Source organism: Phaethon aethereus (assembly GCF_964289735.1).
Source record: "Phaethon aethereus genome assembly, chromosome: 1".
Taxonomy (NCBI): Eukaryota; Metazoa; Chordata; class Aves; order Phaethontiformes; family Phaethontidae; genus Phaethon; species Phaethon aethereus.
Window position 1 is genome coordinate 145,585,341 of NC_138575.1, and position 25,293 is coordinate 145,610,633.

At 45.2% G+C, this 25,293-nt stretch overlaps 1 protein-coding gene across 1 annotated transcript in view; it reads right to left on the bottom strand.

The window, feature by feature from the left end:
• Positions 1 to 10,800: 10,800 nt before the first annotated feature.
• Positions 10,801 to 25,293, bottom strand: part of JADE3 (jade family PHD finger 3) — a gene marked incomplete at its 3' end in the record, with an annotated part of 34,056 nt that continues 19,563 nt past the window's right edge. Inside the window, exons 7-10 of the mRNA XM_081998343.1 lie at positions 18,333 to 18,449; positions 17,397 to 17,870; positions 13,211 to 13,328; positions 10,801 to 11,693 (exon numbers count right to left, since the gene is read on the bottom strand). Of these exons, the coding sequence (XP_081854469.1) occupies positions 10,801 to 11,693; positions 13,211 to 13,328; positions 17,397 to 17,870; positions 18,333 to 18,449 (1,602 nt within the window). The remainder of the gene's footprint in view (positions 11,694 to 13,210; positions 13,329 to 17,396; positions 17,871 to 18,332; positions 18,450 to 25,293) is intronic.

Below are 25,293 nucleotides of genomic sequence, written 5' to 3' on the forward strand. Positions count from 1 at the left end.
TAACAGCTGCTGCGAGCGCCAGGTTACAACACAAACTCTGGTCGACTTCTGATGTGCCAAGTATTTTGAACTTGGATCTCTAGTTACATGGGACAGTACCCCTGCTTTGTCTTTGCTGTAATGGCTAATCCAAGCTTGCTGAAAGGTAGAGCAGGGAGGAATTCCTGGGGGGGTGCTTTCACAGGGAGGATCAGCTGAGGTCTTCTGCCAGTACGAGTTCACCAGGGGATGAGAAGAGTGCAGGGGAGGCGGCTGCCAAAGGTGGTGCTGCCATGTGGCTTCCCTGCCGGGAACTTCCCGCTGACGCGTCGCAGCCACGACGTCTGCTCCACAGCCTCCAAATCCCAGTGACAGACAGCACACGCAGCACCTCCGTGGCTTCCAAAGGAAGTGGCTGGTGGCTCAGTGTTTATTCCACATGGTAGGGCACATTGCACACTTACTCCTCCTGCTTTGCAGGGAGCGGGGGATTATCACAACCACCAAGAGCAGAAGGAGTAGATCTGTGATGCAGGCGGTCCTGTGAAGTGAAGCTGCAGCCCTGGCCCAGCCTGTGGGTTCCCTGAGCCGCCACAATGCCCAGCCGTTCTGGAGAATGGTCCAGTACGCCACAGAGCTGGAAAAATCCCCCCACTCGTAAGGACTGCAGGCAGGAAGGGGTGCCGGATGATTTCGGGGCTTATAAATAGAAATCGGTTTTTGCTTATGCTTGTTGCTGGAAGGTTGCAGTTGTTGATCTCTCCGTTGTATGAACCTGATCCTGTTATTTCTTCATCTTTACAGCCATCTTCTTTTTTTTTTTTTTTTTTCACCTCTAGTCTTCTTGGTTTACTTCTATGTTAGTCCTCCTCCCTGCTTGAGGGTGGGAGGGTTGTAGGCCTTATCGATGGCTGGTACAAAGCGCAAATGCCATATATCCAATGTCCGTACCTTACAGCTGTCCACACCTTCGAGCACCGCACGAAGAGGGTCTGTCAGGCCTCCTCCGCAGCTGGGCAAGGTGCGGCCGAGAGCAGGGACTGCGCCAAGGGCACTGCAGCCCGAAAAGCCACTACCTCAGTGTAAGGCTGCCCTGTTGTTACACCCATGAGGGTGACCATAGCGAGCATGTGGGAATTTACCACTACCAGATCATACTGGGGGCAGAGGGAATAAACCAAAACAAAAAAGCCAACACCAAGCAAGAGCAGAGGTGAAAATATAAGATCAGTCACTGCCATCAGTTGGCCAGAAAGCCAGAGGTGGCACTGCCATGCGCTTGTTTTCAGCCAAGTATAGCTCTTGGAATTGACCTGTGTGTCTGGATCAAACTTCTATTTGTTAGTAAGTAACAAATAGGTCCTGGAGAGATTGAACTGCTGAGAAGTCTCAACTGTTTACTAGTCTGGGTGATCACAGTCGTGTATTTAAATACTCGTAAGTTCAAACATTTGCCAAAGTACACCATTTTCCTGCTCTGCAAACATCTCCTTCAGAGAAGGTGGCACAAGGGTGTTAAGCAGCAGACCCGTGCACATTGATTAATTTATATGTTACCTGAAGTCTAACATTGCTGTCACATTCTCACCAAACTTAATGCAGAATGGATTAAGAATCTCAAACAGGGAATCTTTTCTAAAAAGGATTGCACCAAATTACCATGAAGTCATATTGAAGCATTTAGCCTTAAAAATCCAGTTTCTTTCACAGAACTGGTGATGGTACCCGCTACTTATTACAGTTTATTACGTAGACATCTTTCAGCACTATTTCTTATATACTGGCCACAGTCTCATGACAAAGCATCACACGCCTAAGAACGCAACACTATAAGCAAACGTGTGACCCTTCCAGTGCAGCCAGCTTCTCAAGCACTTCAAGAACACCTCTCACTCCATCACAAGTGGGCCTCCAACTTCTTTGTTACGGGAGCACCTGCAAGTCCTAGTTCCTGCCACCTTAAGCTGCCACACAAAGCTGGCGTGTGCAGCCTGTGCCTTTCCAGCCCTCTGCTCTGCCCTCGGAGCAGCCGGACAACAGGGCGCTTCAGAAAGGGCAAGCATTCTTCAGTGGAGCACTGCCAAGACATTTTTCATTAATGCTTTACTTTTCTGCTCTTTGTACTCCACGTGACCCGAATTTGCATTTTGCTTGCCTCAGGATAATAATAATAATAAAATTTTAAAAAATGAGCATTGATAGGTGCTACGGGGCCTGTGCAAGGGAGCCAGGACTTCAGGGAAAGGCAGCATCTTTCATTCAAGTAACTGATTTAGCAACAGTGCTTTCAGGCACATAAGCCCTTCTTCGGGCCCAAACTTCAAATTAACTGCAGGTTTGGGGTGACTGCTCTGAGCTTAATTTAGCATGTTCAACAAGACAATTTGAGAGAAGTCTGTTTTCTGTATTAGCCATTTGTAACGAGGGTAAAAAATGACTTGCTTATGAATATTCTGCATCACCTGGCTCATCCAGCTTTTGGCCTCTGAGCTTCCTTAAGCCAGGAGAGACAGCTGGCTTGTAGTAGGAGGAATCATCAGAATGGTGATGGTAAGGCGATGTCCCTACTCCATTTTAGAGATAACAGAACAACGGTTGATTCATCAGTTTTGAAAGAGAGGTAACTACTTTGGTCTGGCTCCATTCAACCAGATGCAAATGGAGACTAAAATGCCAGTGATGCCAGGGCAGGGATTCCCAAACTACTCAGCACCACCTTTCCGAGATAAGAGCAATAAATTACAGAGGAATGCAGCCAGACATCCTGGTTTCAGGTGAAGCGCATAGGCCAGTTTAGGGATTTCCCCCTCAGATGCCTCATTCTCTCACTAGGGCCTGCACTTCCAAAGGTATAGCCAGAGCCATTTTCCCAAATGGCATGCAACGCATTTTCTTTTTATAGGTACTACACCAGTGGACTCCTTGTTGTTGCTGAGGCCACAAAAAATAAGGAGAGTGGCATATCTCAATGCCTGTGACAAGCTCCAGGGCTCTCAGATAGAATAGTTTGGGTTGGAAAGGACTTTAAAGATCATTCCACCCCTCTGCCATGGGCAGGGACACCTTCCACTAGACCAGGTTGCTTAGAGCCCCATTCTACCTGGCCTTGAACACTTCCAGGGATGGGGCATGCAGAACTTTTCTGGGCAACTTGTTCCAGTGCCTCACCACCCTCATTGTGAAGAATTTCTTCCGTGTATCTAGTCTAAATCTACCCTCTTTTAGTTTCAAACTGTTACCTGTTGTTCTATCACTACAGGCCCTGCTAAAAGGTCTGTCCCCATTTTTTGTATAAGCTCCCTTTAAGTACTGCAAGGCTGCAATAAGGTCTCCCTGGAGCCTTCTCTTCTCCAGGCTGAACAACCCCAACTCTCTCAGGCTGCCTTCATAGCAGAGGTGCTCCAGCCCTCTCAGCATCTTTGTGGCCCTCCTCTGGAGATGACCAGGAAGTTTCTTGAAGGCATCTTCTTTTATCTGTGACTGTTGTGTTAGGTTTGAAATTCTTCCTCAGGACACTGGCCCACCAATTTGGCCAGCAGAACACCTCCAGAGCTCTTACAGCATCCTGTCAAAATATCACAGAATCACTAAAGTTGGAAAGGACCTTCAAGATCATCAAGTCCAACCATTAATCCAGCGCCACCATGTCCCCTAAACCATGTCCTGAAGTGCCACATCCACACGTTTTTTGAACACTTCCAGAGATGGTGACTCCACCACCTCCCTGGGCAGCCTGTTCCAATGCTTGACCACCCTCTCGGTGAAGAAATTTTTCCTAATATCCAATCTAAACCTCCCCTGGCGCAACTTGAGGCCATTTCCTCTCGTCCTATCGCTGGTTACTTGGGAGAAGAGACCAACACCCACGTTGCCACCACACCCTTTCAGGTAGTTGTAGAGAGACACGCTCCAGCACCTCAGCATCCTTCTTGCAGTGAGGGGCCCAAAACTGAACACAGGATTCAAGGTGCAGCCTCACCAGGGCTGAGTACAGGGGCACAATCACTTCCCTACTCCTGCTGGCCACACTATTTCTAATACAGGCCAGGACACTGTTGGCCTTCTTGGCCACCTGGGCACACTGCTGGCTCATGTTCAGCCGGCTGTCAACCAGCACCCCCAGGTCCTTTTCCGCCAGGCAGCTCTCCAGCCACTCTTCCCCAAGCCTGTAGCGTTGCATGGGGTTGTTGTGGCCAAAGTGCAGGACCCTGCACTTGGCCTTATTAAACCTCACACAGTTGGCCTCTGCCCATCGATCCAGCCTGTCCAGATCCCTCTGCAGAGCCCTCCTACCCTCCAGCAGATCAACACTCCCACCCAACTTGGTGTCATCTGCAAACTTCCTGAGGGAACACTCAATCCCCTCATCCAGATCACCAATGAAGATATTGAACAAGACCGGCCCCAGAACCAAGCCCTGGGGAACACCACTTGTGACCAGCTGCCAGCCGGATTTAATGCCATTCACCACAACTCTCTGGGTTCGGCCATCCAGACAGCTCTTTATCCAGCAAGAGTAAACCCGTCCAAGCCACGAGCCGCCAGTTTCTCCAGGAGAATGCTGTGGGAGATGCTGTCAAAGGCTTTACTAAAGTCCAGGTAGACAACGTCCACAGCCTTTCCCTCATCCACTAGGCGGGTCACCTGGTCATAGAAGGAGATCAAGTTGGTCAAGCAGGACCTGCCTTTCATGAACCCATGCTGGCTGGGCCTGATCCCTTGGTTGTCCTGCAAGTGCCCTGTGAGCACTCTCAAGACGAACCGCTCCATGATCTTCCCCGGTACGGAGGTCAGGCTGACAGGCCTGTAGTTCCCAGGATCCTCCTTGGGGCCTTTCTTGTAGATGGGTGTCACACTGGCAAGCCTCCAGCCTTCTGGGACCTCCCCTGTTAACCAGGACTGCTGATAAACGATGGAGAGTGGCTTGGCAAGCTCCTCCGCCAGCTCTCTCAGTACTCTCGGGTGGATCCCATCACGCCCCATAGACTTGTGGGTGTCCAGGTGGTTTAACAGGTCCTTAACTGCTCCCTCCTGGATTACGAGCAGGTTATTGTGCCCTCCATCCCCATCTTCCATCTCAGGGGGCTGAATACCCTGCAGATACCTGGACTGGCTATTAAAGACTGAGGCAAAGAAGGCATTAAGTACCTCAGCCTTGTCCTCGTCCTTGGAGACAATGATCCCCACCATATCCAGTAAGGGATGGAGATTCTCCTTGCCTCTCTTTTTCCTGTTAATATATTTGTAGGACCATTTTTTATTATCCTTTACAACTGTGGCCAGACTGAGCTCCAGCTGGGCTTTTGCCTTTCTAATTTTGTCCCTGCATGACCTAATGAGATCCTTGTACTCTTTGTGAGTTGCCTTCCCATTCTTCCAGAGGTGATAAACTCTCCTCCTTTCCCTGAGTCGCAGCAAAATCTCCCTGTTCAGCCAGGCCAGTAGCCTTCCCCGCCAGCTCTTCTTACGGCACATGGGGACCGTCTGCTCCTGCGCCTTTAAGATTTCCTTCTTGAAGAATGTCCAGCCTTCCTGGACCCCTTTGTCCTTCAGGACTGTCTCCCAAGGGACTCTCTCAACCAGTGACGTGAACAGGCCAAAGTTGTCCTTGCCTTGCCCAGTGCTCTTCCCTGGGGTGGGGCAGCATCTGGGGAAAACCAACAGAAACCAGAAAAAATGTCTTGAGGAGGGTTAAGTCAAAAGAAACCATAAAGGTGTCATTACAGAGCCTAACTGGAGATCTAAAACAATGTCTCAGATAAGGCAGCCTAGGCGAGGCAGGCATCCAGCTTCAGGGCTGCTGAGGAAGCAATGGGAAGGCAGGGAGGGTCTGCCTAGCCTGAAACAAAAGACAGAGTCCCAGAGAAAGGGCAGGGCAAGGTGGATCCAGGAGGTTGTCCCAGCCAAAAGAAGCCTACTTGAGAAAGAGAAAGATTACCTGGAAGCTGTACTCAGAGAGGCAGAGAAACCAATGGGCCAATATCCGAGGCTGCTGCTTCTTACACAACCAAGTAGCGACGCAAACTTAGCCAAGCTATCTGCGGAGGGGTTATTGGGGAACTGAAATAGGTACGCACATCTGCTGCTTTCAAACAACTGATCCAACTGCCGTTTCAGAAAGCTGTACTTGCAGTCACCTTAATCCACTTTTGTCGCATTGCTCCAGAAGATTCCAGTGGTTGTCAGATGCGCTGACTGGGTAAGGAGTGGAACCCAGGAGCGGTTATCCCAGGACAGTCTCTGCAAGAGGGGCGTGTTGCACAATTCCACCCCAGGAAGAGCAAAAGCCTGTTCAGCCATGAAGCTGGCAAAAAGGAAGATTCAGAAGCAGCAGCAGACAGGCATCTCTCTTGGAACCAGAACCCAGCAGTTTGCGAGTCTTCGCTTCTTCCTAAAGCAGCAGCATGGAGGCACACCATTGTTTTCTATCCCTGCCCTTCCCCAGTATTTTTCCCTTGCGTGCCAAGCTCCCAGGTTGTGCAAGCAGCTTCCTCTCGCTCATTAATTCACATCAAAAGCGTGTTTTCCCAATAGATGTGTCAATTCCCTGCAGTGCTAAACCTTCGCAAGTACTGGGATCATCAAAATTCACAAAGATCAAAATGACTGGTTTTGCTGGATTACCTTTGCAGCTCACAGAGGCAGGCTTTGAACACTTGCTAACGCTCAGTCCCTCCCAGGAATCAGACACACATCATGTGTCTGCCGTACAGGCTGTATATGCCTAGGCCTAGTCATCAGTGAGGTACCACATGCAAATCAAGGGAATGTTTCAGGCTTATTTTTAATAGTTAAACATTTGTAATTCCTCTTTCTGTGGTTTGGGATTCGTGGTGCAAAGAAAACAGCCTGTAAATGACATACGCAAGTTATAACTGAGAAACGTTTCTCTTCGAACAAAGGCATAACTGCAGAAATGATGGTGCTGAGAATCACCGCATAGACCCTATTTAGTGCTTGTGAGGTCTTGGCCCCAGCTACCATCAACAAGTAATCACGCTTACTTATTTGTAAAGATGCTACAAACCAATAGCAGCTGTTTCCAAAATAACGGGGATACCGATTTCCTTCCTTGGCCCCATCTTTCCCACACCCCAGCCACAAGCAGACTATTTGCAAAGGGAATGGGAGGCTGCCAGCCAGAAAGTCACAAAAAGGAAGTCTGTTGCTGGAATTTGTTGCAAGAACATCTTTAGGGAAGGAGAAGACCTGCTCCTGAAAAACAGCTGACAATCCAACACTTACTGCTTCTTCCTAGTTATGATTTTTCCTCTCTTCTGTATGCACCTTTACTGCCCCCCCCCCCCCTTTTTTACTTCCCCCCTTCCATTTTCTGTTCAGCCGATGGACTCGTTGCTCCATCTCACCCAAGCCACCTCCAGCTCTGCCACCTGCTCAGCCTGGGGCCACCTGCTCAGCCGCTCCTGCCCGCACGCGGGCCGCAGGCAGGTTGGCCGCTCAGCACACGGCTCGCGCTGCCGCAGGCGGGAGGGTCACTGCTGCCTCCAACCTGCGGATTGCAAATCCCCAGTCCCTCTTGAACACTGCCAGCTACCGGGCCGACGGGAGCGGGAGGGATGCTGTCGGATCGGAGCGGGAGTGGATCGGCTGTGTGCAGCTACACCTGGTCCTTTCTTTCCATCTTCCTCCTCTTTTTTTTGCCTTCTCCCTGGCTCTGGCACAGGGAGCAGCTCCGCTCTGCCAGCAAGATATATCACAGCACCGGCCTGTGGGAGCAGGGGGAACTACAGCAACAGGTCACGCAAAACCGACATAAAACATCGACCCGGGAAACTTGCTTGCACCGATTCGTCCTTTGCGCGCACACAGCGAGAGCTGGCTGGGAAGTGTTCCTCTGTGGGTGTGCGCGAGCGTAGGAGAAGAGGGACGACACAGAAGGCCCGGCTACGGCTCTTCCTCTATAACTTCATTTGTCCAACCAGGGAAGAACAGTCACACTAAGGCATAAGCAAATGTTTTAAAAAGTGAGACCAGGGCAGCAAATGGCCTGTCACATTTGCTCAGCTAGGCAGAAACAAAAGCCAGGCTTGGACTATTTGCTATACACAGCAAATTAGTGTTCACTGACTCTTTTTTGGGAGTCCGAAGGGGAAAGGTTTTCCTTGACGCTTCAACGTGTTAAGGTATTGCCAACTCTGCAGAAATAATTTACTCCTGATGGACAGAGTACTGCTGTTAAGACTGATGAGTTTAATAACTTGCCAGACATGGAGGGTAAAGCCCTGAATAAATCACAACAACTGAAAATACTGTTAGCAGTTTCATAATTTAATGAAAAAGTACTTGTAAAAAGGGGACATCTGAAAAAGACTGAGTCCATCTTGGAAAATTGAATATATATATTTATATATATAAAACAAAATGCAAAACAAAAAAAAAATTACAAATAAGGTTAAGAGGTAATACTTCAAACAGTTAGCCACCGAACACACAATAAAAACTAGCAAATGCACTTTGGGGACAATACTTGAGAACTACATAACCAAGGGCTCCTTCATATATCTATTAAAATCATGTAAAAATTAGCAAAACTGTTGCCCAGACTGGAAACAACTGAATTAATAACCCCAGAAGAGCAGAAACACTGAGTTTTGCTGAAGCACCATTTTCCCTCCCTTCTGTCACAGGCTTCCGGCCACAAAATAAAACGAGCGCTTTGCTGGCCTCCCAGGTAAGTGTTCCCAATACAAGCTTCATAAAATTTCATGACCAGCGAGAGAGGATTACTAATAAATATTGAAGGAGAACCAAGAGAATCAGATCTGGAATACAAATGAACAGACATTTGTTTACTTATTCTGAATGACCCATGGCTTAGAACACAAAGCATTTCCCGTTAAAATAAAATATGTGGAAACCTAAAATGCTACTGCATATTTACACCAAAAGAAATAATTCTGAAGATACAGCTCTAGAAAGATCAATTACACAAATATACATAAAATTAAGAAGTAAAAAAAATAAAAATTAAGATGCATGAAGGAAACAGAGCAGAATTGCCAAGTATACTTTTTTTTATTTCATTACTGAGAAGTCCTCCAGCCCCTGACCTGCTAGTCCTATTGCAACTAGGGAGATTTCAAAGCTTAAAACCAATCTTAAAATGTCGTTGCCATTTCCCAAGCTAAAAGCAATAAATTAAGATTATGAAGAAAAACAGGTGGTTGTTTGGATTCTGCATAGTCATCTTCACGCTGGGTGGGGAACACCTTTTATTTCTAGACAAAATGAACCCTCACCAGAAAGGAGCCATATGACGTGCCCTATACAACCTATGGCCCATTTCAGCCAGTGATGTGCGGACAGAGAATGTTGCATATTTACGAAATGTACAGCATTTCAGAGAAAAACAGTGCAGTTACTTTGTTGATCAACACAACACCATCTGGAAAACAAGAAGTTTGCATTCAAACAGAAATCCCCTGTCACTGAAGTGAACAGAAGAAGATTCCCTTTCCCTTCTCGCTTCCACAGCACTGGCTGAAATTTAATCACTACTTAACAATTGCTAATTTTAAAGGACATACAAAGAAGTGTTAGCTTGGGAAACAGCAACTGATCCAGAGGTTGAGAAGCAGCTTAATAAAATAACAGATTTTCAGCAATTAAAAAAAAAAAACATACTCCAAATGATGACTGGCTAAAATTTTACAGACCTAGATGCCAGAAGTAAGGCTCCTATGCCTCTATTCAGGCAACTAGGGTTGAAAATTTGTGCCTGCATAGAAATAATTTTGTCTGAACTTTTACATTCAGCTTATTTTAAAAATACCAGGTACAAACACCTCTGGACATGAAATCTCAATTTCAAGAGGAGCCTGGCATCACCGGTGATTGCCTAAATTTAAGTGTCAAATAGCATTTTTCTTTGAAGTAGTACATCTACTTTTGTAAACACTATCCACAAAATTAGCCATCTGTACTTGTTAGCTGGGCAAAATATTTACAAGTGCATCCCACAACAAGCAACTATGTACAGAGATTAAAAAAACTGAAGTACTAGAAGTTGTATATTTACAAAATAAGCGAATTATTGTGAAGAGAAACACAACCTTCAGCAAGAGCAGGGAAGGGGGGGGGGGGGGGGGCACGTCTAGAGGTCAGCGAGTTTGGCAGCGCCAGCGACGCCTGCTTCCACCCTCCGCAAGGAGCCTGCAAATGCCACTGCAGTTCAAAGACTCCTGCAGGAGAGGACCGTCACTTAGTAGTCACTTTGGGCCTGATCCAGCAGAGCACACCAGCATGTGCTTGGAGATCAGAGCGCAAGCCTTCCGGGGGGGGAAACCATCAGGACTTTTCACATGCTTAACTTCCTAACACAGCCGCAAGTGCGTTGCTGGATCAAAGCCATACTGCAGGTGCCCTAAGAATGCAGCTGCAGTGCCTCCGTTTGCAGTCTCTTGCAACACGTTAGAGCAATGCAAGGACTTCTTTAACACCTGTCCACCATGACAAGATTGACATAACATGAACACGCTGGCTCGCACATAAGCTGGCAAAGGGGAAGCAGTTTCCTGAATTTACGCAAAGATTAACCGCTTCGTGATCTCCCAGATGTTGCCCTCTAATAAAACGCATTGACTTCCACATGACTTTGCAACAACGCAGGTAACCTTGCGAAGACTGCAAGCCTATTCACAGTTGAACAAAACTACTCTGATTTCTCTCCCCTCTCCCCATCCCCTACTGCAACTCTTCCTAATGGAGGTCCTGGACTATTTGCTGGAACCTTTTGATGCTGAGCTTTGCACTGGTACACTGGAATACATAAAGGCTGAGTTACCCCGTGGGGGCTTCTAATCACCTTTGTACCGAACTGTGAGAAATCATATTCTTTTTGTTTCTATTGTGACAATCTCTTCCAAAGTCCTTACTTGGGCTTTCTCTCTCTGAGCTACTTCGTCTTAACCTCACTTGCTCTTTGTTTTCATCACTTTCTGCTTCGGAGTCACTCAGCTCTAAGTCAGGACAGTACCCGTCATTGTCCTGGTACGGAGCACCTTCAAGTGCCTGCTTGCTCCACAAGCGGTCTTTTGTTGCAAGTCTTCTCATTGGCTTTTCACAGCACCGGAGATCTTCCGTGGTCCTCACCAGACTGTTGGTAGCCTCTTTAAAGGACCGGCTAAAATGCTCTATGGTAGATTTTCTGAAACCACTCTGGCTGGCCAAGTGAGCCGTGAGCACGGACTCTTGTTCATAGGGCGTCTGGCTGGAGCTGTCTCTCTGGCTCACGTCTCCAGCCCTGCCCATCAGACCGTTGGACTTGGCTGCCAGCCTCAAGTTCTCCTGCTGCACCCGCCCATTGCCAATGGAAGACTGTCCGTGCAAAGCAGCCTGGAGCGCCAAGGGCTTCCCAGAGGGCTGGCCCCGGTGAAACTCCGGCATCTGCATGGGGCCAGAATCCTTGCCTTCGCTCCGAGGCTTACCAATCCCTGCCAGCAACCCGTTACTTCTGCTGTCATGCTGGTACCTGGAGTAAGATTTTGCTTTCATTTCAAATGACTCCTTTGACATCGGCACGCTCCGTTTGCTGTAAACAGTGCTGCTGTTGTCAGGAGAAAGCGGTCTGTTGCCAGGCTTCAGCGAGTTATTTTTGCAATCTCCCAGTGCTGATTTGGGCATTTTTAACTTCAGGGTGATCCTGGGAGGTGGGTAGAACAGTGTGTTCTCTAGTGCACTTGTCAGGGTATGGCCTATGGGAGAAAGAGACAAGGGGTAGAAGAAAAAAAAGCTTTTTAAAAAGCAGGTAATCATTTTGTTATCTGTAAGAAGTTTTATAGTCCATTAGAAGGTCATTCAACAGTAAGAAGCATCTGCAAACAATTAGCGTGAAATTATTTTAGGACATTAAAGAGAAGTTGGGATAAAGAACACTGTTCCAAATTATCCACCGTTTCAGAATTTAGGTAAGCATTTTAGCATTTCCATTAAAAACAACAACGTTGTTGCCCTTTTTATAGAGCTTTAAGCCAGTGAATTGAACCAGTTTTGAGATATGACTGAAGTAGTTCCAAAGCAGCTATAAAAAAAGTTCATATTCAGTTTTGGATGGAGAAAAAACAATGCTTCAAATTGAGTTTCAATGTGGACTTAGTTCAACTCTCTGCTTTGTATTATAAAATTCTCTGTGCTTTAGAAGTCTTTTCACCCAAATATATTGGTCTTTATGATACCTACCCATACAGCACCATTGCAAAGTAGCTATCAAGCTATTCTAATAAGCATTAAAAAAGCACTTGTATTTGTAAAGACATAAATTTAGTGGATGTTTCTAACAAAATGCATTTACACAAAACCAAAGTGCTTTAGAGTACTGCTGCTTCCACAAAGCACTAGTCTGATCTAAAGCAGTTTAAAAAAAACAGCTTGTCAGTACTAACGAAACCTATTCATGTTTCAAGGGTAGAGAAAAAAAAACACAAAGACTTCACTCTAAATTCATCATGAAAAACATAGTATGCATCTTGAAAGAACAGAGATATCTTAATTTCACATTGAAGAAATAGCTGCCTTCCGTATTAAAAAAAAAGTAATTACACTGTAATATATACTCTTCCTCTTTCCAAACGCTGTGTTCCTTATTTCAAGATGGTTGCTATAAAAATGAAGGGCAGAGTGGGTTTTGGTACGTCAGCATTCCTAAGCAGTTACTATTCACTATTAAAAACCAGAGTACTCAAAGTCTTCTTGAAGGAAGGAGAGTAACTGCAGATGGTAGGCTAAGAAATGCCTCTTTGCGCTGTTCGTCAAGCATGCAAGGCAACATGAGAACAACAGCAATTCCTATCCGTCGCTCTTCCCTTTTGCCTGAAGGGACCAACTACTGACAGCAAGCAAAAAATCTGCTCAGCTGGAGAACCAAGCAGTGGCGCAGAGCTTGCTGTGGGGAAACAGCACCATAAAACCGCAGCCAAGGAAGCGAAAACCTAGAGATCACCATCTGCTCATTTCTGCTATCTGGATGCCATAGCGATTGATAAGTAATAAGCATATTCCAGAAACGGCCATAAAATAAAGAAATATCCAAGTAAATATTTTAAGAGATTAAAGCATTTTGTGTATGTTGCTACTTTCGTTGACTGTGTACTTGGGGAAAATTTTTAAAGGCATATTTACAACGTTAAAAAGACTAAGCAGGAACATAAAGAGAACACATTTTTCTGTCTAAATACACACAGAATTTGTAAATATTTTACATTCATATGATTACCTGCCGCAATTTCCTGATTAATGAGCTGGACTTGCAAATTGAAGACCTGTTCATGTACTTTACTGTGAGACAACTTCAGTTTCTCCCTCCTGCTTACCATGTAGCAGAGATTTCTTACCTACAGAGGAATAACAGGAGACTTAATAGGCAATAAGAAAATAAATCCTGACATCATTTTAATAAGTGCATCAACAACAGAATTAAAACAACATTATGTGCCAAATCCCTTGGCAAAGTTCCTGTGAATATTACTGAAAATACACAATTATGAATTAAAAAAACAACCCTGGAATTTCTTTAATTGGCAATTTAATGAATGCATTGAATATGTACAGCAAGACAGCAGAGTATCTTTTCATCTATAGGAGTAGTAAGCAAACACAAAATTCCAGTCAAAAGAAAAGTAAGTAATTTCTAAGACTTGCTTGTCTGTAAGCCTGCTTCCACTATGAACGATGCCGAGGATGTTACTGCAGGCAATACTGGATTCTCCCAGAATTTCCCTGCAAAAGGTTTCATAGGGTGATTTTTAACAGCTGAACTATAATGTTGCAGTAATTTTAGGGGAAACAAAAAGTAATACTTTTTACAAAGGTACCCAAGAGAGCCGGCCTGTTTGGACCAAAACTAACATGTAGATCACCTGTAAAAGAACACTAGCTTCTTGTGCAATGTACACATTTTGGCTGACCCATTTAGCAGTTTATTTTTCAACTCCAGTACATTGACTCATGAAGTTGAACAAGGCCAAGTGTAGGGTCCTGCACCCGGGTCAGGGCAATCCCCAGGATGGATACAGACTTGGGGGTGAATAGACTGAGAGCAGCCCTGCCAAGAAGGACTTGGGGGTACTGGTGGATGAAAAGCTGGACAGGATCTGGCAATGTGCACTCACAGCCCAGAAGGCCAACTGCATCCTGGGCGGCATCCAAAGCAGCGTGGCTAGCAGGTCGAGGGAGGGGATTCTGCCCCTCTACTCCGCTCTGGTGAGACCCCACCTGGAGACCTGCGTCCAGCTCCAGAGCCCTCAGCACAGGAAAGACATGGATCTGTTGGAGCGGGTCCAGAGGAGGCCACCAAAATGATCAGAGGGATGGAACATCTCTCCTGGGAGGACAGGCTGAGAGAGTTGGGGTTGTTCAGCCTGGAGAAGAGAAGGCTCCAGGGAGACCTTACTGCAGCCTTTCATTTTATGAAAGGTGCTTATAAGAAAGACAGAGAGACAGACCAGGGCCTGTAGTCACAGGACAAGGGGCAACGGTTTTAAACTGAAAGAGGGTAGGTTTAGATCTCTTCCTTGGTGGTCTCTTCCTTGGGCATAAGGAAGACATTTTTTACAATAAGGGTTGTGAAACACTGGAACAGGCTGCCCAGAAAAGTCTCCAGATGCCCCATGCCTGGAAGTGTTCAAGGTCAGGTTGGACAGGGCTCTGAGCAACCTGATCAAATGAAGTATGTCCCTGCCCAAGGCACGGGGGTTGGACTAGATGTTCTCTGAAGGTCCCTTCCAACCCAAACCATTCTGTGACTCTATGGTTCTATGATTCAGTTCCACATAATTCTGTTTTCACTATTCGAGTTAACAGTTTCCACCTAATCTAACAAGAACAGGAAGAAGCATTGAAAGTTCTTGATAAACACTTAAAAGAGCTTTCAGAACACAGAAGCAGCATAGGGGCTGGTTGAAAGATATTTGACATACTACCCCCAGCATGCAACTCCATTTGTTCAGAACTGGAATCTCTCTCCCCAAAACAGAAATTCCAAGATTCCCAAATTTATTTTCATCCCGTGACATAACTGACCAGAAAAATCTTGTGGCACAGGAAGTTCAGAAACTTTGAGGCAGCTGTTTCAAAGTACAAAGTATGGAACATAGAAGGAATCATAGAATCGTTTGGGTTGGAAAACACCATCAAGTCCAACCGCTAACCTAGCACTGTCAAGTCCACACCACATCTACACATCTCTTAAATACCTCCAGGGATGGTGACTCCACCACTTCCATGGGCAGCCTGTTCCAGTGCTTGACAACCCCTTCGGTGAAGACATTTTTCCTAATATCCAATCTAAAACTGCCCTGGTACAACTTGAATCCATTTCCTCTCATCCCATCACTAGTTACTTGGGAGAAGAGACCAACACCCACCTCACTACAACCTCCTTTCAGGTAGTTGTAGAGAGCCATAAGGTTCCCCCTGAGCCTCCTTTTCTCCAGGATGAACAAGCCCAGTTCCCTCAGCTGCTACTCATAAGACTTGTGCTCTAAACCCTTCACCAGCTTCATTGCCCTTCTCTGGACACACTCCAGTACCTCAATGTCCTTCTTGTAGTGAGGGGCTCAAAACCTTATATCTAATCTAAATTGCAACAGGCTGCCCAGGGAGGTGGTGGAGTCACCATCACTGGAAATGTTCAAAAAACATGTGGACATGCCACTTCAGGACATGGTTTAGTGGGCATGGTGGTGTTGGGTTGACGGTTGGACTTGATGATCTTAAAAGGTCTTTTCCAACCCTAATGATTCAGTGATTCATTAAGCAAAATGTCTTGAAATGGTTTCTTGAAAAAAAACCCAAACAAAACAAGAAACCCCACACCAAACCAAAAAACCAGCCACCAAAATCTCAACCCTCCATTCAAGCAGTGTTATGGATTTTTTTTTTTAAATAAGGACTCATATCCAAGTAGTCCTGGAAAAAGAGATCTGAGCTCGATTATGATAGATTCAAGACAACAGTTAGACTGACAAATGCAAATCTCAGCTCTGACACTCATTTCCTTGCACATTCAGGCTCTTCCCTCTCCAATATTGTTTCCCCTTTTCTTATAACACTATTTTCTCTCTTCTGCTTTTCCTTCCCCTCTTCTCCAATGTCTTGTCTCCATATCACATTTAGCACACCTACTTTGCTTTGTTACCTTTTTTTACATTCACTACCTACCTCTAAGCATTTGAAAACTGCAGGTGATCACTAGCTAACAGGCCAACCTAATGTGCAGCCTCCAAATGGAAACAAGCCTGGCTTCCTCCCCCATCAGCTCCTGGAAAAAGGTACTACATATGCCTTCCTAATAAATTCCTGCTCTGAATTTTGCTTAAGGACTCCATCTTTTCAAACTACCAGCTAGCTGACAATCTGATAAGAGCCCAGCTAGCTACTGATAAAAAGATAATTTCCTTTTCCTGCTTCTCAGTAAAGCCACAAGCAGCGGTAGACTCTGTGGATTATTTTCAGACCGCTAACCAGCCGTGGCACCTAAGGCAGCTACGTGCAGTGAAAGCATCTAGGTCAAGAGAGCGATGAGTGATTCAGCCTACCTGCTACCTGGGACTAGCTGCCACCAGTGTGCTGGCAAGGAAAAGAGGCGAGTAAGACTCTGAATTGGAAGTCAAGGGAAGTGGCATGAGTACAGGCCAGCATTATTCTTCTGTGTGCACAGAGCCAAAAACTCACCACGGAAGTTAACCATCTAGGACTTCACCTATTTGCCTTCAAATAATGCAGGTGGGAAGCTCTGCTTTAATATATTTTTAGGATTCTCCAAAAGTTTAATGCAGACTCACCAAAGAACACATAACCACCTTACCTATGCAAATTGATTTTTCCAAACCCAGGATTAGCTACTATTTACAATTCTATTATAACCATTACAAAACACCTTTTTAAGTACAAACCAAGAATCCTCCATCCCAAAACAGAAGGTGGAAGATCAGAATTTTTTAAGCCTGCCCCATTCCTTTGCTGTTTGCCCTTACTTTCATTTAATAAAAGTAACATTTTTTGTTATTGAATCTGTATCACTAGCAACTACTACTACAGCTGGGTCAAAGAAATCTACTCTTTTTTTTTAAAAACATTTTACTCAATTGAAGCTGAAATCAAAGAATCAATTAGCAAGTATGTCCACTGTGCATAGAAATGCATCTTAACACATATAAAGGAATAACCTCTAAGCAAGTCAGAAAGCACTCCTTTCACACTGCATCCCTCACTGAAAGTTCCTGGAAGGCTCTACAGCAGGCAATGCAGCATACCAGAAGATTAGAGTTGAAGGTCTTACTTTTTTTTAAATTATTATTTTAAAAGTCACCTCTCTGTGCTTCCCCCATTCCCACTTTTGTCCACAAAGACCTTGCTCATCTGCACATAGTTTTTCAAAACTTTACCAGTTAAACTCTTACCCTCTCTAGGTCCTGCCTCAAATGCATGAACATCCTCATGCGAGTATGAATGCTATCTTCTTTTGGCTGCACCAAGCCATTTTCTTCATCCTCCTTGGGAGGAAACAATGGTTTGTTAAAGTTACTTTTTCGCTTTAATTTCCAGTAATTGTAGATGAAGTCTACAGCAAGTTTAGGAAGGCCTAGCTCTGCTGCAACATCCTCCACTTTAACTAGTGAGTAAAACTCTTCTTCCAGCTCTCGGAGTTTCTGGGCTCGCAAACTGGTTTTCTCGCTCTCCGTTTGCTTCTGGTCTGACACGCTCTTGGGGTGTTCATCAACATCAGGCAGTGAATTCTGTTTGTTCTTGCTGTGCTTTAGACAATATGACTTGAACTTGACCTCATCCCCATCATCCAAGATAGTCTTCATCTCTAAGCTATGCTCAAAGGCACAGGTGACATGAAAGGCAGTGATACAGCTTTTCACAGAGCACTACAGACAAAATAAAACAAAATACCTCAATCACTAACAGAAGCAACAAACTAGAAAAAAAGACAGAAATTATCTTAATTACATGGAAGTGCATCCCTGCAAAAACATATTTCTAAAGCACTCTTAAAAATATCTGTTGATCTCTCTGAAGTTGGTATCACCCGACTTATTATCTTCTCATTTGTGAACAGTGTTCAACAAAAGGACCTTTCTATCCATCTCTGACCCACACAGTACCAGTCCTGACACATCTCAGCCTTATTCAAAAGAACAGAACTCAGACTAACTCCTAAATCTCTGTGCTGCTCAACTAATTTTATAGCAAACAAGTACGAAGAAACAGGCATCTATCCAATGGCCATCTGCATTGTAAAGCATCTCTGAACACAGGAAGAACAAAATGCAAAACTGAAATTGCCCTTCTCATGTAGACTCAAGAGGTACCACAGGACAAGCACATACCTGAATGCAAGCACCAGTTTTCAGTTTGCATAAACTACACACTAGAGCCCATCGACTTGGTGGAATATGAGACACCTTTGTGATTGGCTCCATCCTTTCTGGGCAAGCAATACTAACCTGTAAACAAAAAAACCAGCATGGAAAGCAGTTATCAAGGCAATAAAAACAAGCTCTCCGTTACTACCAGAAGAAATACCATCACACATTTATCTCACTGCGAGATCTCAATGTTCTCATGCTTCTTCGCAAGGGACCCTAAAAGATCCCACATGAAAACAACGTTGTGGAATACTTCTAGTTTAACCTGGTGGATAGAAGTTGCAATTCTTCAAAACATTTGAAGCATCTACAGCATGCCTTGTTATGAACCAGTTAAGAGACTGTAGTAAGCGATGCTTAAGTTTATTTCCTTTCCACTCTGGTTTTTTGTTCTGTGCTGCTTCAACAGGTCTAACTTAAAAAGTATCAAAATACAAGCTACTCGGAACAAAACAGGAACACTTACTCATACTTACCTGAAAAGTTCCTTCTGTAAGATCCACAGATCTGTTACAATAGTTACTTCTGCCAGCTTACAAGTTTGGGCAGAACCAGATCTATCAGTCAGCAGCCAGGGAAAGCCTCACCTCCCAGCTCTGCCTCTCCACTGAGTGCTCCCAACGCCAAGAGGTAATTCTATTACACTCTCCTAACTACAAGTTGTTATGAAGCATAATTTGAGAAAGAATACAACAAATTTCTCTTACTGCAAAGCACGTCATATTCTCTTGTGCCAGTTTTCACATATTTAGTCTGGATGATCCATTTGTCTCTGATAGACCAGATTATGGATATTAATACTAAAAGAAAGAAAAAAATTCAGATAAACACAGGATACCTTTTCCTATTCTTTGATATACTGATGTCCACATATCCATTGTGATAGAGATTTCTCAGCTGCCTGTTGTCCATTCTGGTAAACAAGGACTGTCCTCCATAATTTGGACACCAAAATAGACATAAGTTATCTCCATAGGCACCCCTGAACCACTCCTGACAGACAGGATTTATCCAAGTGCAGAAACAAAAAGTTGGCCAGATCTGAATGACCAACATGCAGAACTGGGCCACTGTGAGAATGGCACATGGCAAAAGATTTCAGTGAGATAACTGTTCTGGCCCAAGAATGCCAATCTCCAAAAGCTTGGATTTTGATGCTTACGCAGCACTCTGAATTTAACAGTTGAGTGCTCTGGAGGGCTACCTTCCTGAAGCAGAAATACAATGCTGATTCTAGCTAGGAAGATCTCCACACTTTCTATGAACAATTCACCTGAACAGAGCAGACCTGTCTTTCCAGCGGCGGGATAGGGGCCTCTTCTCAAAGGGGTCAGATCTAAGAATTGAAAGAAAGGAGGTTCCTAGGTCATGCTCTGTGGCACTGTGAGGCCAGAATAAAGCTGGTTCCTTAAGAAATCAGTTAAGGCTGAGATTGAACAGCATTTTTTTTTCTCTAGAAAACTTAAAGACCATTATGCTACAGTAGTTTTCATAGATTACCTCCGTAATAAGATTCTCCTAGGGAAATCCAGGTTACATGAATTAGTTTAACACATTATAATTAAACCATTGACTTTACAAGAGCTAGTAGCCTAAGCTGAATTTCCTAGCTTCCCTTTTGGGGTACATCAACCATCACTCGATGCATATATTAATTCTAAAGTCTGCTTAGTCTGTGAGGAGGAAGGGCTTTGCTTCAGCAGACCTCCTCAATGAGGTAGACTTATCCAAAGATAGCAGTGCTAGGCTGATCAAGTCTGAGAGTCATACTCGCTGTGCTTAAACCAAGTATTTTTGCTACTCTGTCCTTATCATTGCATTGCTCTAAGTAGGTGGAAAAGACAGATTTGCAAGAGATTACTTAGTTCATCATTTGCACATGTAAAAAAAGTTGATCAGCAGTTCATGAATTAATGACATAAATTGACTCTAATAAGATTGATATTTGTTACAGTAAGTACTTGTCCTGGTTTCAGCTCAGATACAGTTAATTTTCTTCATAGAAGCTACTGTGAGGCTGTGTTTTGGATTTGGGGTGAAAAAATGTTGATAACATGCTGATGTTTTCAGTTGTTGCTAAGCGGTCAAGGACTGTTCAGCTTTTCATGCTGGTCTGCCAGCAAGAGGGCTGGGGGTGCACACGGAGCTGTGAGGGGACACAGCCAGGACCAAGGCTGGCCAAAGGGCTATTCCATACCATATGATGTCATACTCGGTATATAAAGCTGGGAGGAAGAAAAAGGAAGGACTGGGGGGATGTTCAGAGTTATGGCATCTGTCTTCCCAAATAACCACTACATGTGACAGAGCCCTGCTTCCCTGGAGATGGCTGAACACCTGCCTGCCCATGGGAAGTGGTGAATGAATTCCTTGTTTTGCTTGACTGATTAAACTGTCTTTATCTCAACCCATGAGTTTTCTCACTTTAACTCTCATGATTCTCTCCCCCATCCCACCATGGGGGAGTGAGCAAGCAGCTGCGTGGTGCTTCGTTGCTGTTGGGGGTTAAACCACAACCTTCACCCTCTGGTCCCTCAACTGCAAGCCACATCATCTGGAATATACTAAGGTCAACATGCTGCATGGCATTTCCTGAACTCTTTGTTAGGAAGTTAGTGAGATACTTCAGAGAGGGTCCAGGTTTTACCAGACGAGAGGGAGAACAAGCAGGCAGTATGTGATGCCCTCATCAGGTAGCGATGACAAACAATTTAATCTGTTGTGGCCTTCCTATAAATTGATGGGAAAGTGACAAAGCTGTCCCTGAAATGCTTGAATGGTTCCACAAAATCATGTCCAGCACTCTCAAACGTAATCAAATCTATCTTTTTTGCTTCCAAAATGAAAGAGCTTTTCATCAACCTAACTCGACCTTGCTCAAAACAGAGCTGGTTACAAATTGCACAGCTGTTTCTGAAACAATATTGTACAAGGATTGACGGCGATTCTCATCCCAGTTACCACTACACTAAGAGGGAAGACTTGCTTTGGTAATTAAGGGATTATATCAATTTGTCAGGTTGTCTATATTCCTTTCCAAAAGAAACCAGAATCTTCAGTGAATTTTTCCTGGCGACTGAGTAATACCAGCTTTCCACTGTGCTTCCCAGCGGGCATTGACACAGACCTTCTCCCTATCCCACTCTGCCCCTTTTAATGCTCTCCCTGCTCCTTCCCCAGAGGGGACTCAAAGTCAGGAAACATTTATGTTGGAAATACTGTCCATTCAAGCTGGTAACACTGCCTGTTTATATTACCCCACTTTGTACAAGCACAAAGAGGCACTTACAGAGTCAGGTGCAATTTATTTGTACTGGCTTTATGCCACCTGCATGTTTCTGATATTCAAGGAGAGGAGTCAAGGCTAAGTCTGTTTGAACTGCTCATGAGGGATCCAGAGAGCAGAGGCCAACCTTTTCATTCCCCAAAACCTCCCATCCTAAGTCAGAAATGATCCATCTGCCATAACATGTAGCTGTTTTCTCTGTTATTCCTTCACCTTGTATCAGGTTACATTTTGACTGCTGTACTCTGAAAAGTTTTAAGCATGAGAGAGCGAAGACAGTGGGACATTGAAGCCTCCTCTCTGCGACTGTTACACACATGAGCTGCCACTTCAATCATCACCCTGCTGTCCTCTGCTCCTCTGCTCACCTGCCACCAGCAGCTGTGGGAGTGCACAATGGTACACCGCATTGGTGGCTGTGAAGGGCAGGAGCACGGCCACTCACAACAGCAGCTGAGGATAGTCAATTTGACACCCTTCCAGTTGTAGCAAGAAAAAAATAACTTTCTGCTTCAGCTAACACCACACTGATTGAGGGAGGATGTAACTGTAATAAGTTATCTAAGGCAGAGAAGGATATTGAATTTCAAAACATTTGGTATAAGCCTTCTGGTCTCAGTGTTTCTTTTTTTTCTTTTTTAAAAGAATGCCTTTTAAGAAAACATGAAACAGACTACCTATTTACAGTAAAAGATAAAGGCAGAAGAATAAAAGGATATAAACCAACAATGAGTACACTTTGGAAATTAAAAACCTTCAAACACCCAATCAAGTGGGGGTCAAGAAAGCCTTTCAACAGTGTTAGCTCACATAGAAGGGAGGGAAGAAAAAACATTTTAAGACAGTGCTGAATGAGTTAATGAAGGAAAATATCTGGTGCAATTGCCTGCAACAATGATAGCCTATACTTGGTGACTCATGAAGTCCGTCTTTGAACCTTTTACCACAAGGCACAGGCATGTTTATGGCCCATTTCTCTCTGCATTCTGCCTTGCTCCATTTTATTAGGGCCACAAGAGGAAATGGCAGTGACTTTATAATTCACCTGTTTCTTTTGGGGGAGTTCCACTGTGCTACTATCTTAGAGAGACGAAAAATAGGTGTATGAGAATAGAATCACAGAATGTTTGGGTTGGAAAGGACCTTAAAGGTCATCTAGTCCAACCCCCCTGCCATGAGCAGGGACATCTGCAACTAGATCAGGTTGCTCAGAGCCCCGTCCAACCTGACCTTGAGTGTTGCCAGGGATGGGGCATCTACCACCTCTGTGGGCAACCTGGGCCAGGGTTTCACCAACCCCATTGTGAAAAACTTCTCCCTTAGATCTAGTTGAAATCTACCCTCTTTTAGTTTAAAACAATTACCCCTTGTCCTATCGCTACAGGCCCTGCTAAGATGTCTGTCTCCATCTTTCTTAGAAGCCCCCTTGAAGTACTGAAAGGTTGCAATAAGGTCTCCCCAGAGCCTTCTCTTCTCCATGATGAACACCATCAACTTTCTCAGCCTGTCTTTATCAGAGAGGTGTTCCATCCCTCTGATCATTTTGGTGGCCCTCCTCTGGACACACTCAAACAGGTCCGTGTCTTTCCTGTGCTGAGGGCTCCAGAGCTGGATGCAGGACTCCAGGTGGGGTCTCACAGAGCGGAGGAGAAGAGCAGAATCACCTCCCTCGACCTGCTGGACACACTCCTTTGGATGCAGCCCAGGATACAGCTGCCCTTCTGGGCTGTGAGTGCACATTGCTGACTCACGTCCAGCTTTTCATCCACCAGTATCCCCAAGTCCTTCTTGGCATGGCTGCTCTCGATCCCTCCATCCCCCCGCCTGCACTGATACCGGGGGTTGCCCTGACCCAGGTGCAGGACCCTGCACTTGGCCTTGTTGAACCTCATGAGTTTCACATGGGTCCATTCCTCGAGCTTGTCCAGGTCCCTCTGGATGGCACCCCACCCCTCAGGCATGTCAACTGCACCACTCAGCTTGGTGTTGTCTGCAGACTTGCTACGGGTGCACTCGATCCCACTGTCTATGTCATTGATGAAGATATTAAAGAATACTGGTCCCAATACGCACCCCTGAGGGACACTGCTCATCACCAGTCTCCATCTGGACATTGAGCCATTGACCACTACCCTCTGGATGTGACTATCCTACCAATTCCTCATCCACTCAACAATCCCTGTCTCTCCAACTGAGAGAGAAGAATGTTGTGGGGGACCGTGTCAAAGGCCTTACAGAAGTCCAGAGACATGACATGGGTAGCTCTTCCCTTGCCCACTGATGTGGCCACTCCATCCTAGAAGGCCACTAGGTTGGTCAGGCAGGATTTGCCCTTGGTGAAGCCATGCTGGCTGTCTAAAATCACCTCCCTGGCCTCCATGTGCCTTAGCATAGCTTCTAGGAGGATCTGCTCCATGACCTTCCCAGGCACAGAGGTGAGGCTGACGGGTCGGTAGTTCCCAGGGTCCTTCTTCCTACCCTTTTGATAAATGGGTGCAATGTTTCCCTTTTTCCAGCCTCTAGGGACTTCACCTGATGACATATTCTCCTCTAAAGTATCTGTTCCCAGGTCTTCAAACTCTGGGTCTTTCTTGTCCCTTGCAGCAGGTTAAGGCCACAGTGACTCTCCTGACCGGAACTGACCTGCCATTTTAGCAGAGATTCTCAAAGGTTTCTCTGGCTTCTCCAGTCACTGAATTGTTTTACAAGTGACAACGCAGGAGACAGAGAGAGAATAGATCCAAAAGGCATTTCTGCCCCTACTGGTAGGTGTCACCTCCTTGCTATGCCTGACACACTTAGGTGTTGGTGTGGAGGGGAGGAGATGCCTGGAGCTGCCAAACGGGCTGTGGGAGCAGTCGGGTTCAAGCTCTCCCACCTGGGTGCTCCCCTCAGCCAGAGGGAGTTGGGCAGGCGGGAAGGCAGCATGTGCTCCCTGCCCAGCCATCACCTGCTTCCCAAACCTGCCGGTTCCTCTTCTGCTGGCGAAAGCATCAAGGCAACCACATGCAGAAAGGATCTCTTAGGAAAACCAGACTGCTCAGAGCGAGGAGAGCTTCCAGCCAAGACGCTTCGTAAGTACAGGAGGAAAAGTCTGGATATGTTTGGGTTTTTTAATGTTAAAATAAATCTTTTGCCTTTTTTTTCCCCTCATCGACTCCTCTCTTCTTAAAAGTGGAAGAGATGCCAGGAACTACAAATGGGCCTGAAAAGAAAGTGCAACTGCAAAGATAACCTCTTTGAAAAGCAGATATATGCCTGAGATAGAGCTAGGAATTACATGTTGCATCCAGCTTCTATGTTAAAAAAATATCTAGAATCTTAACATCTTCCTAGAAGTTTAGCAAATGTGAGCCCTGGCTGCACTTGGGAGCAGAAGGTTCAGAAAATAAGGCATCCATCCCCCTGATGTCATGGTCCCAACAGATCCGGCTACTGCCTCGCATTAAACCACCCACCATAATGGATCTGTGGATCTTACCAGAAAGAAAACAGAAATATTCCAAGTACGAAATTAAACACAAACCCCACCTGTACACGAGTGAACATTCTGATTTATAGAATCAGAACAGGGTGATGCTAAGCTTGATTCAAAATTGAGGAAGAAGTGTAAAGCTTCATTATTAAACTCTCCAC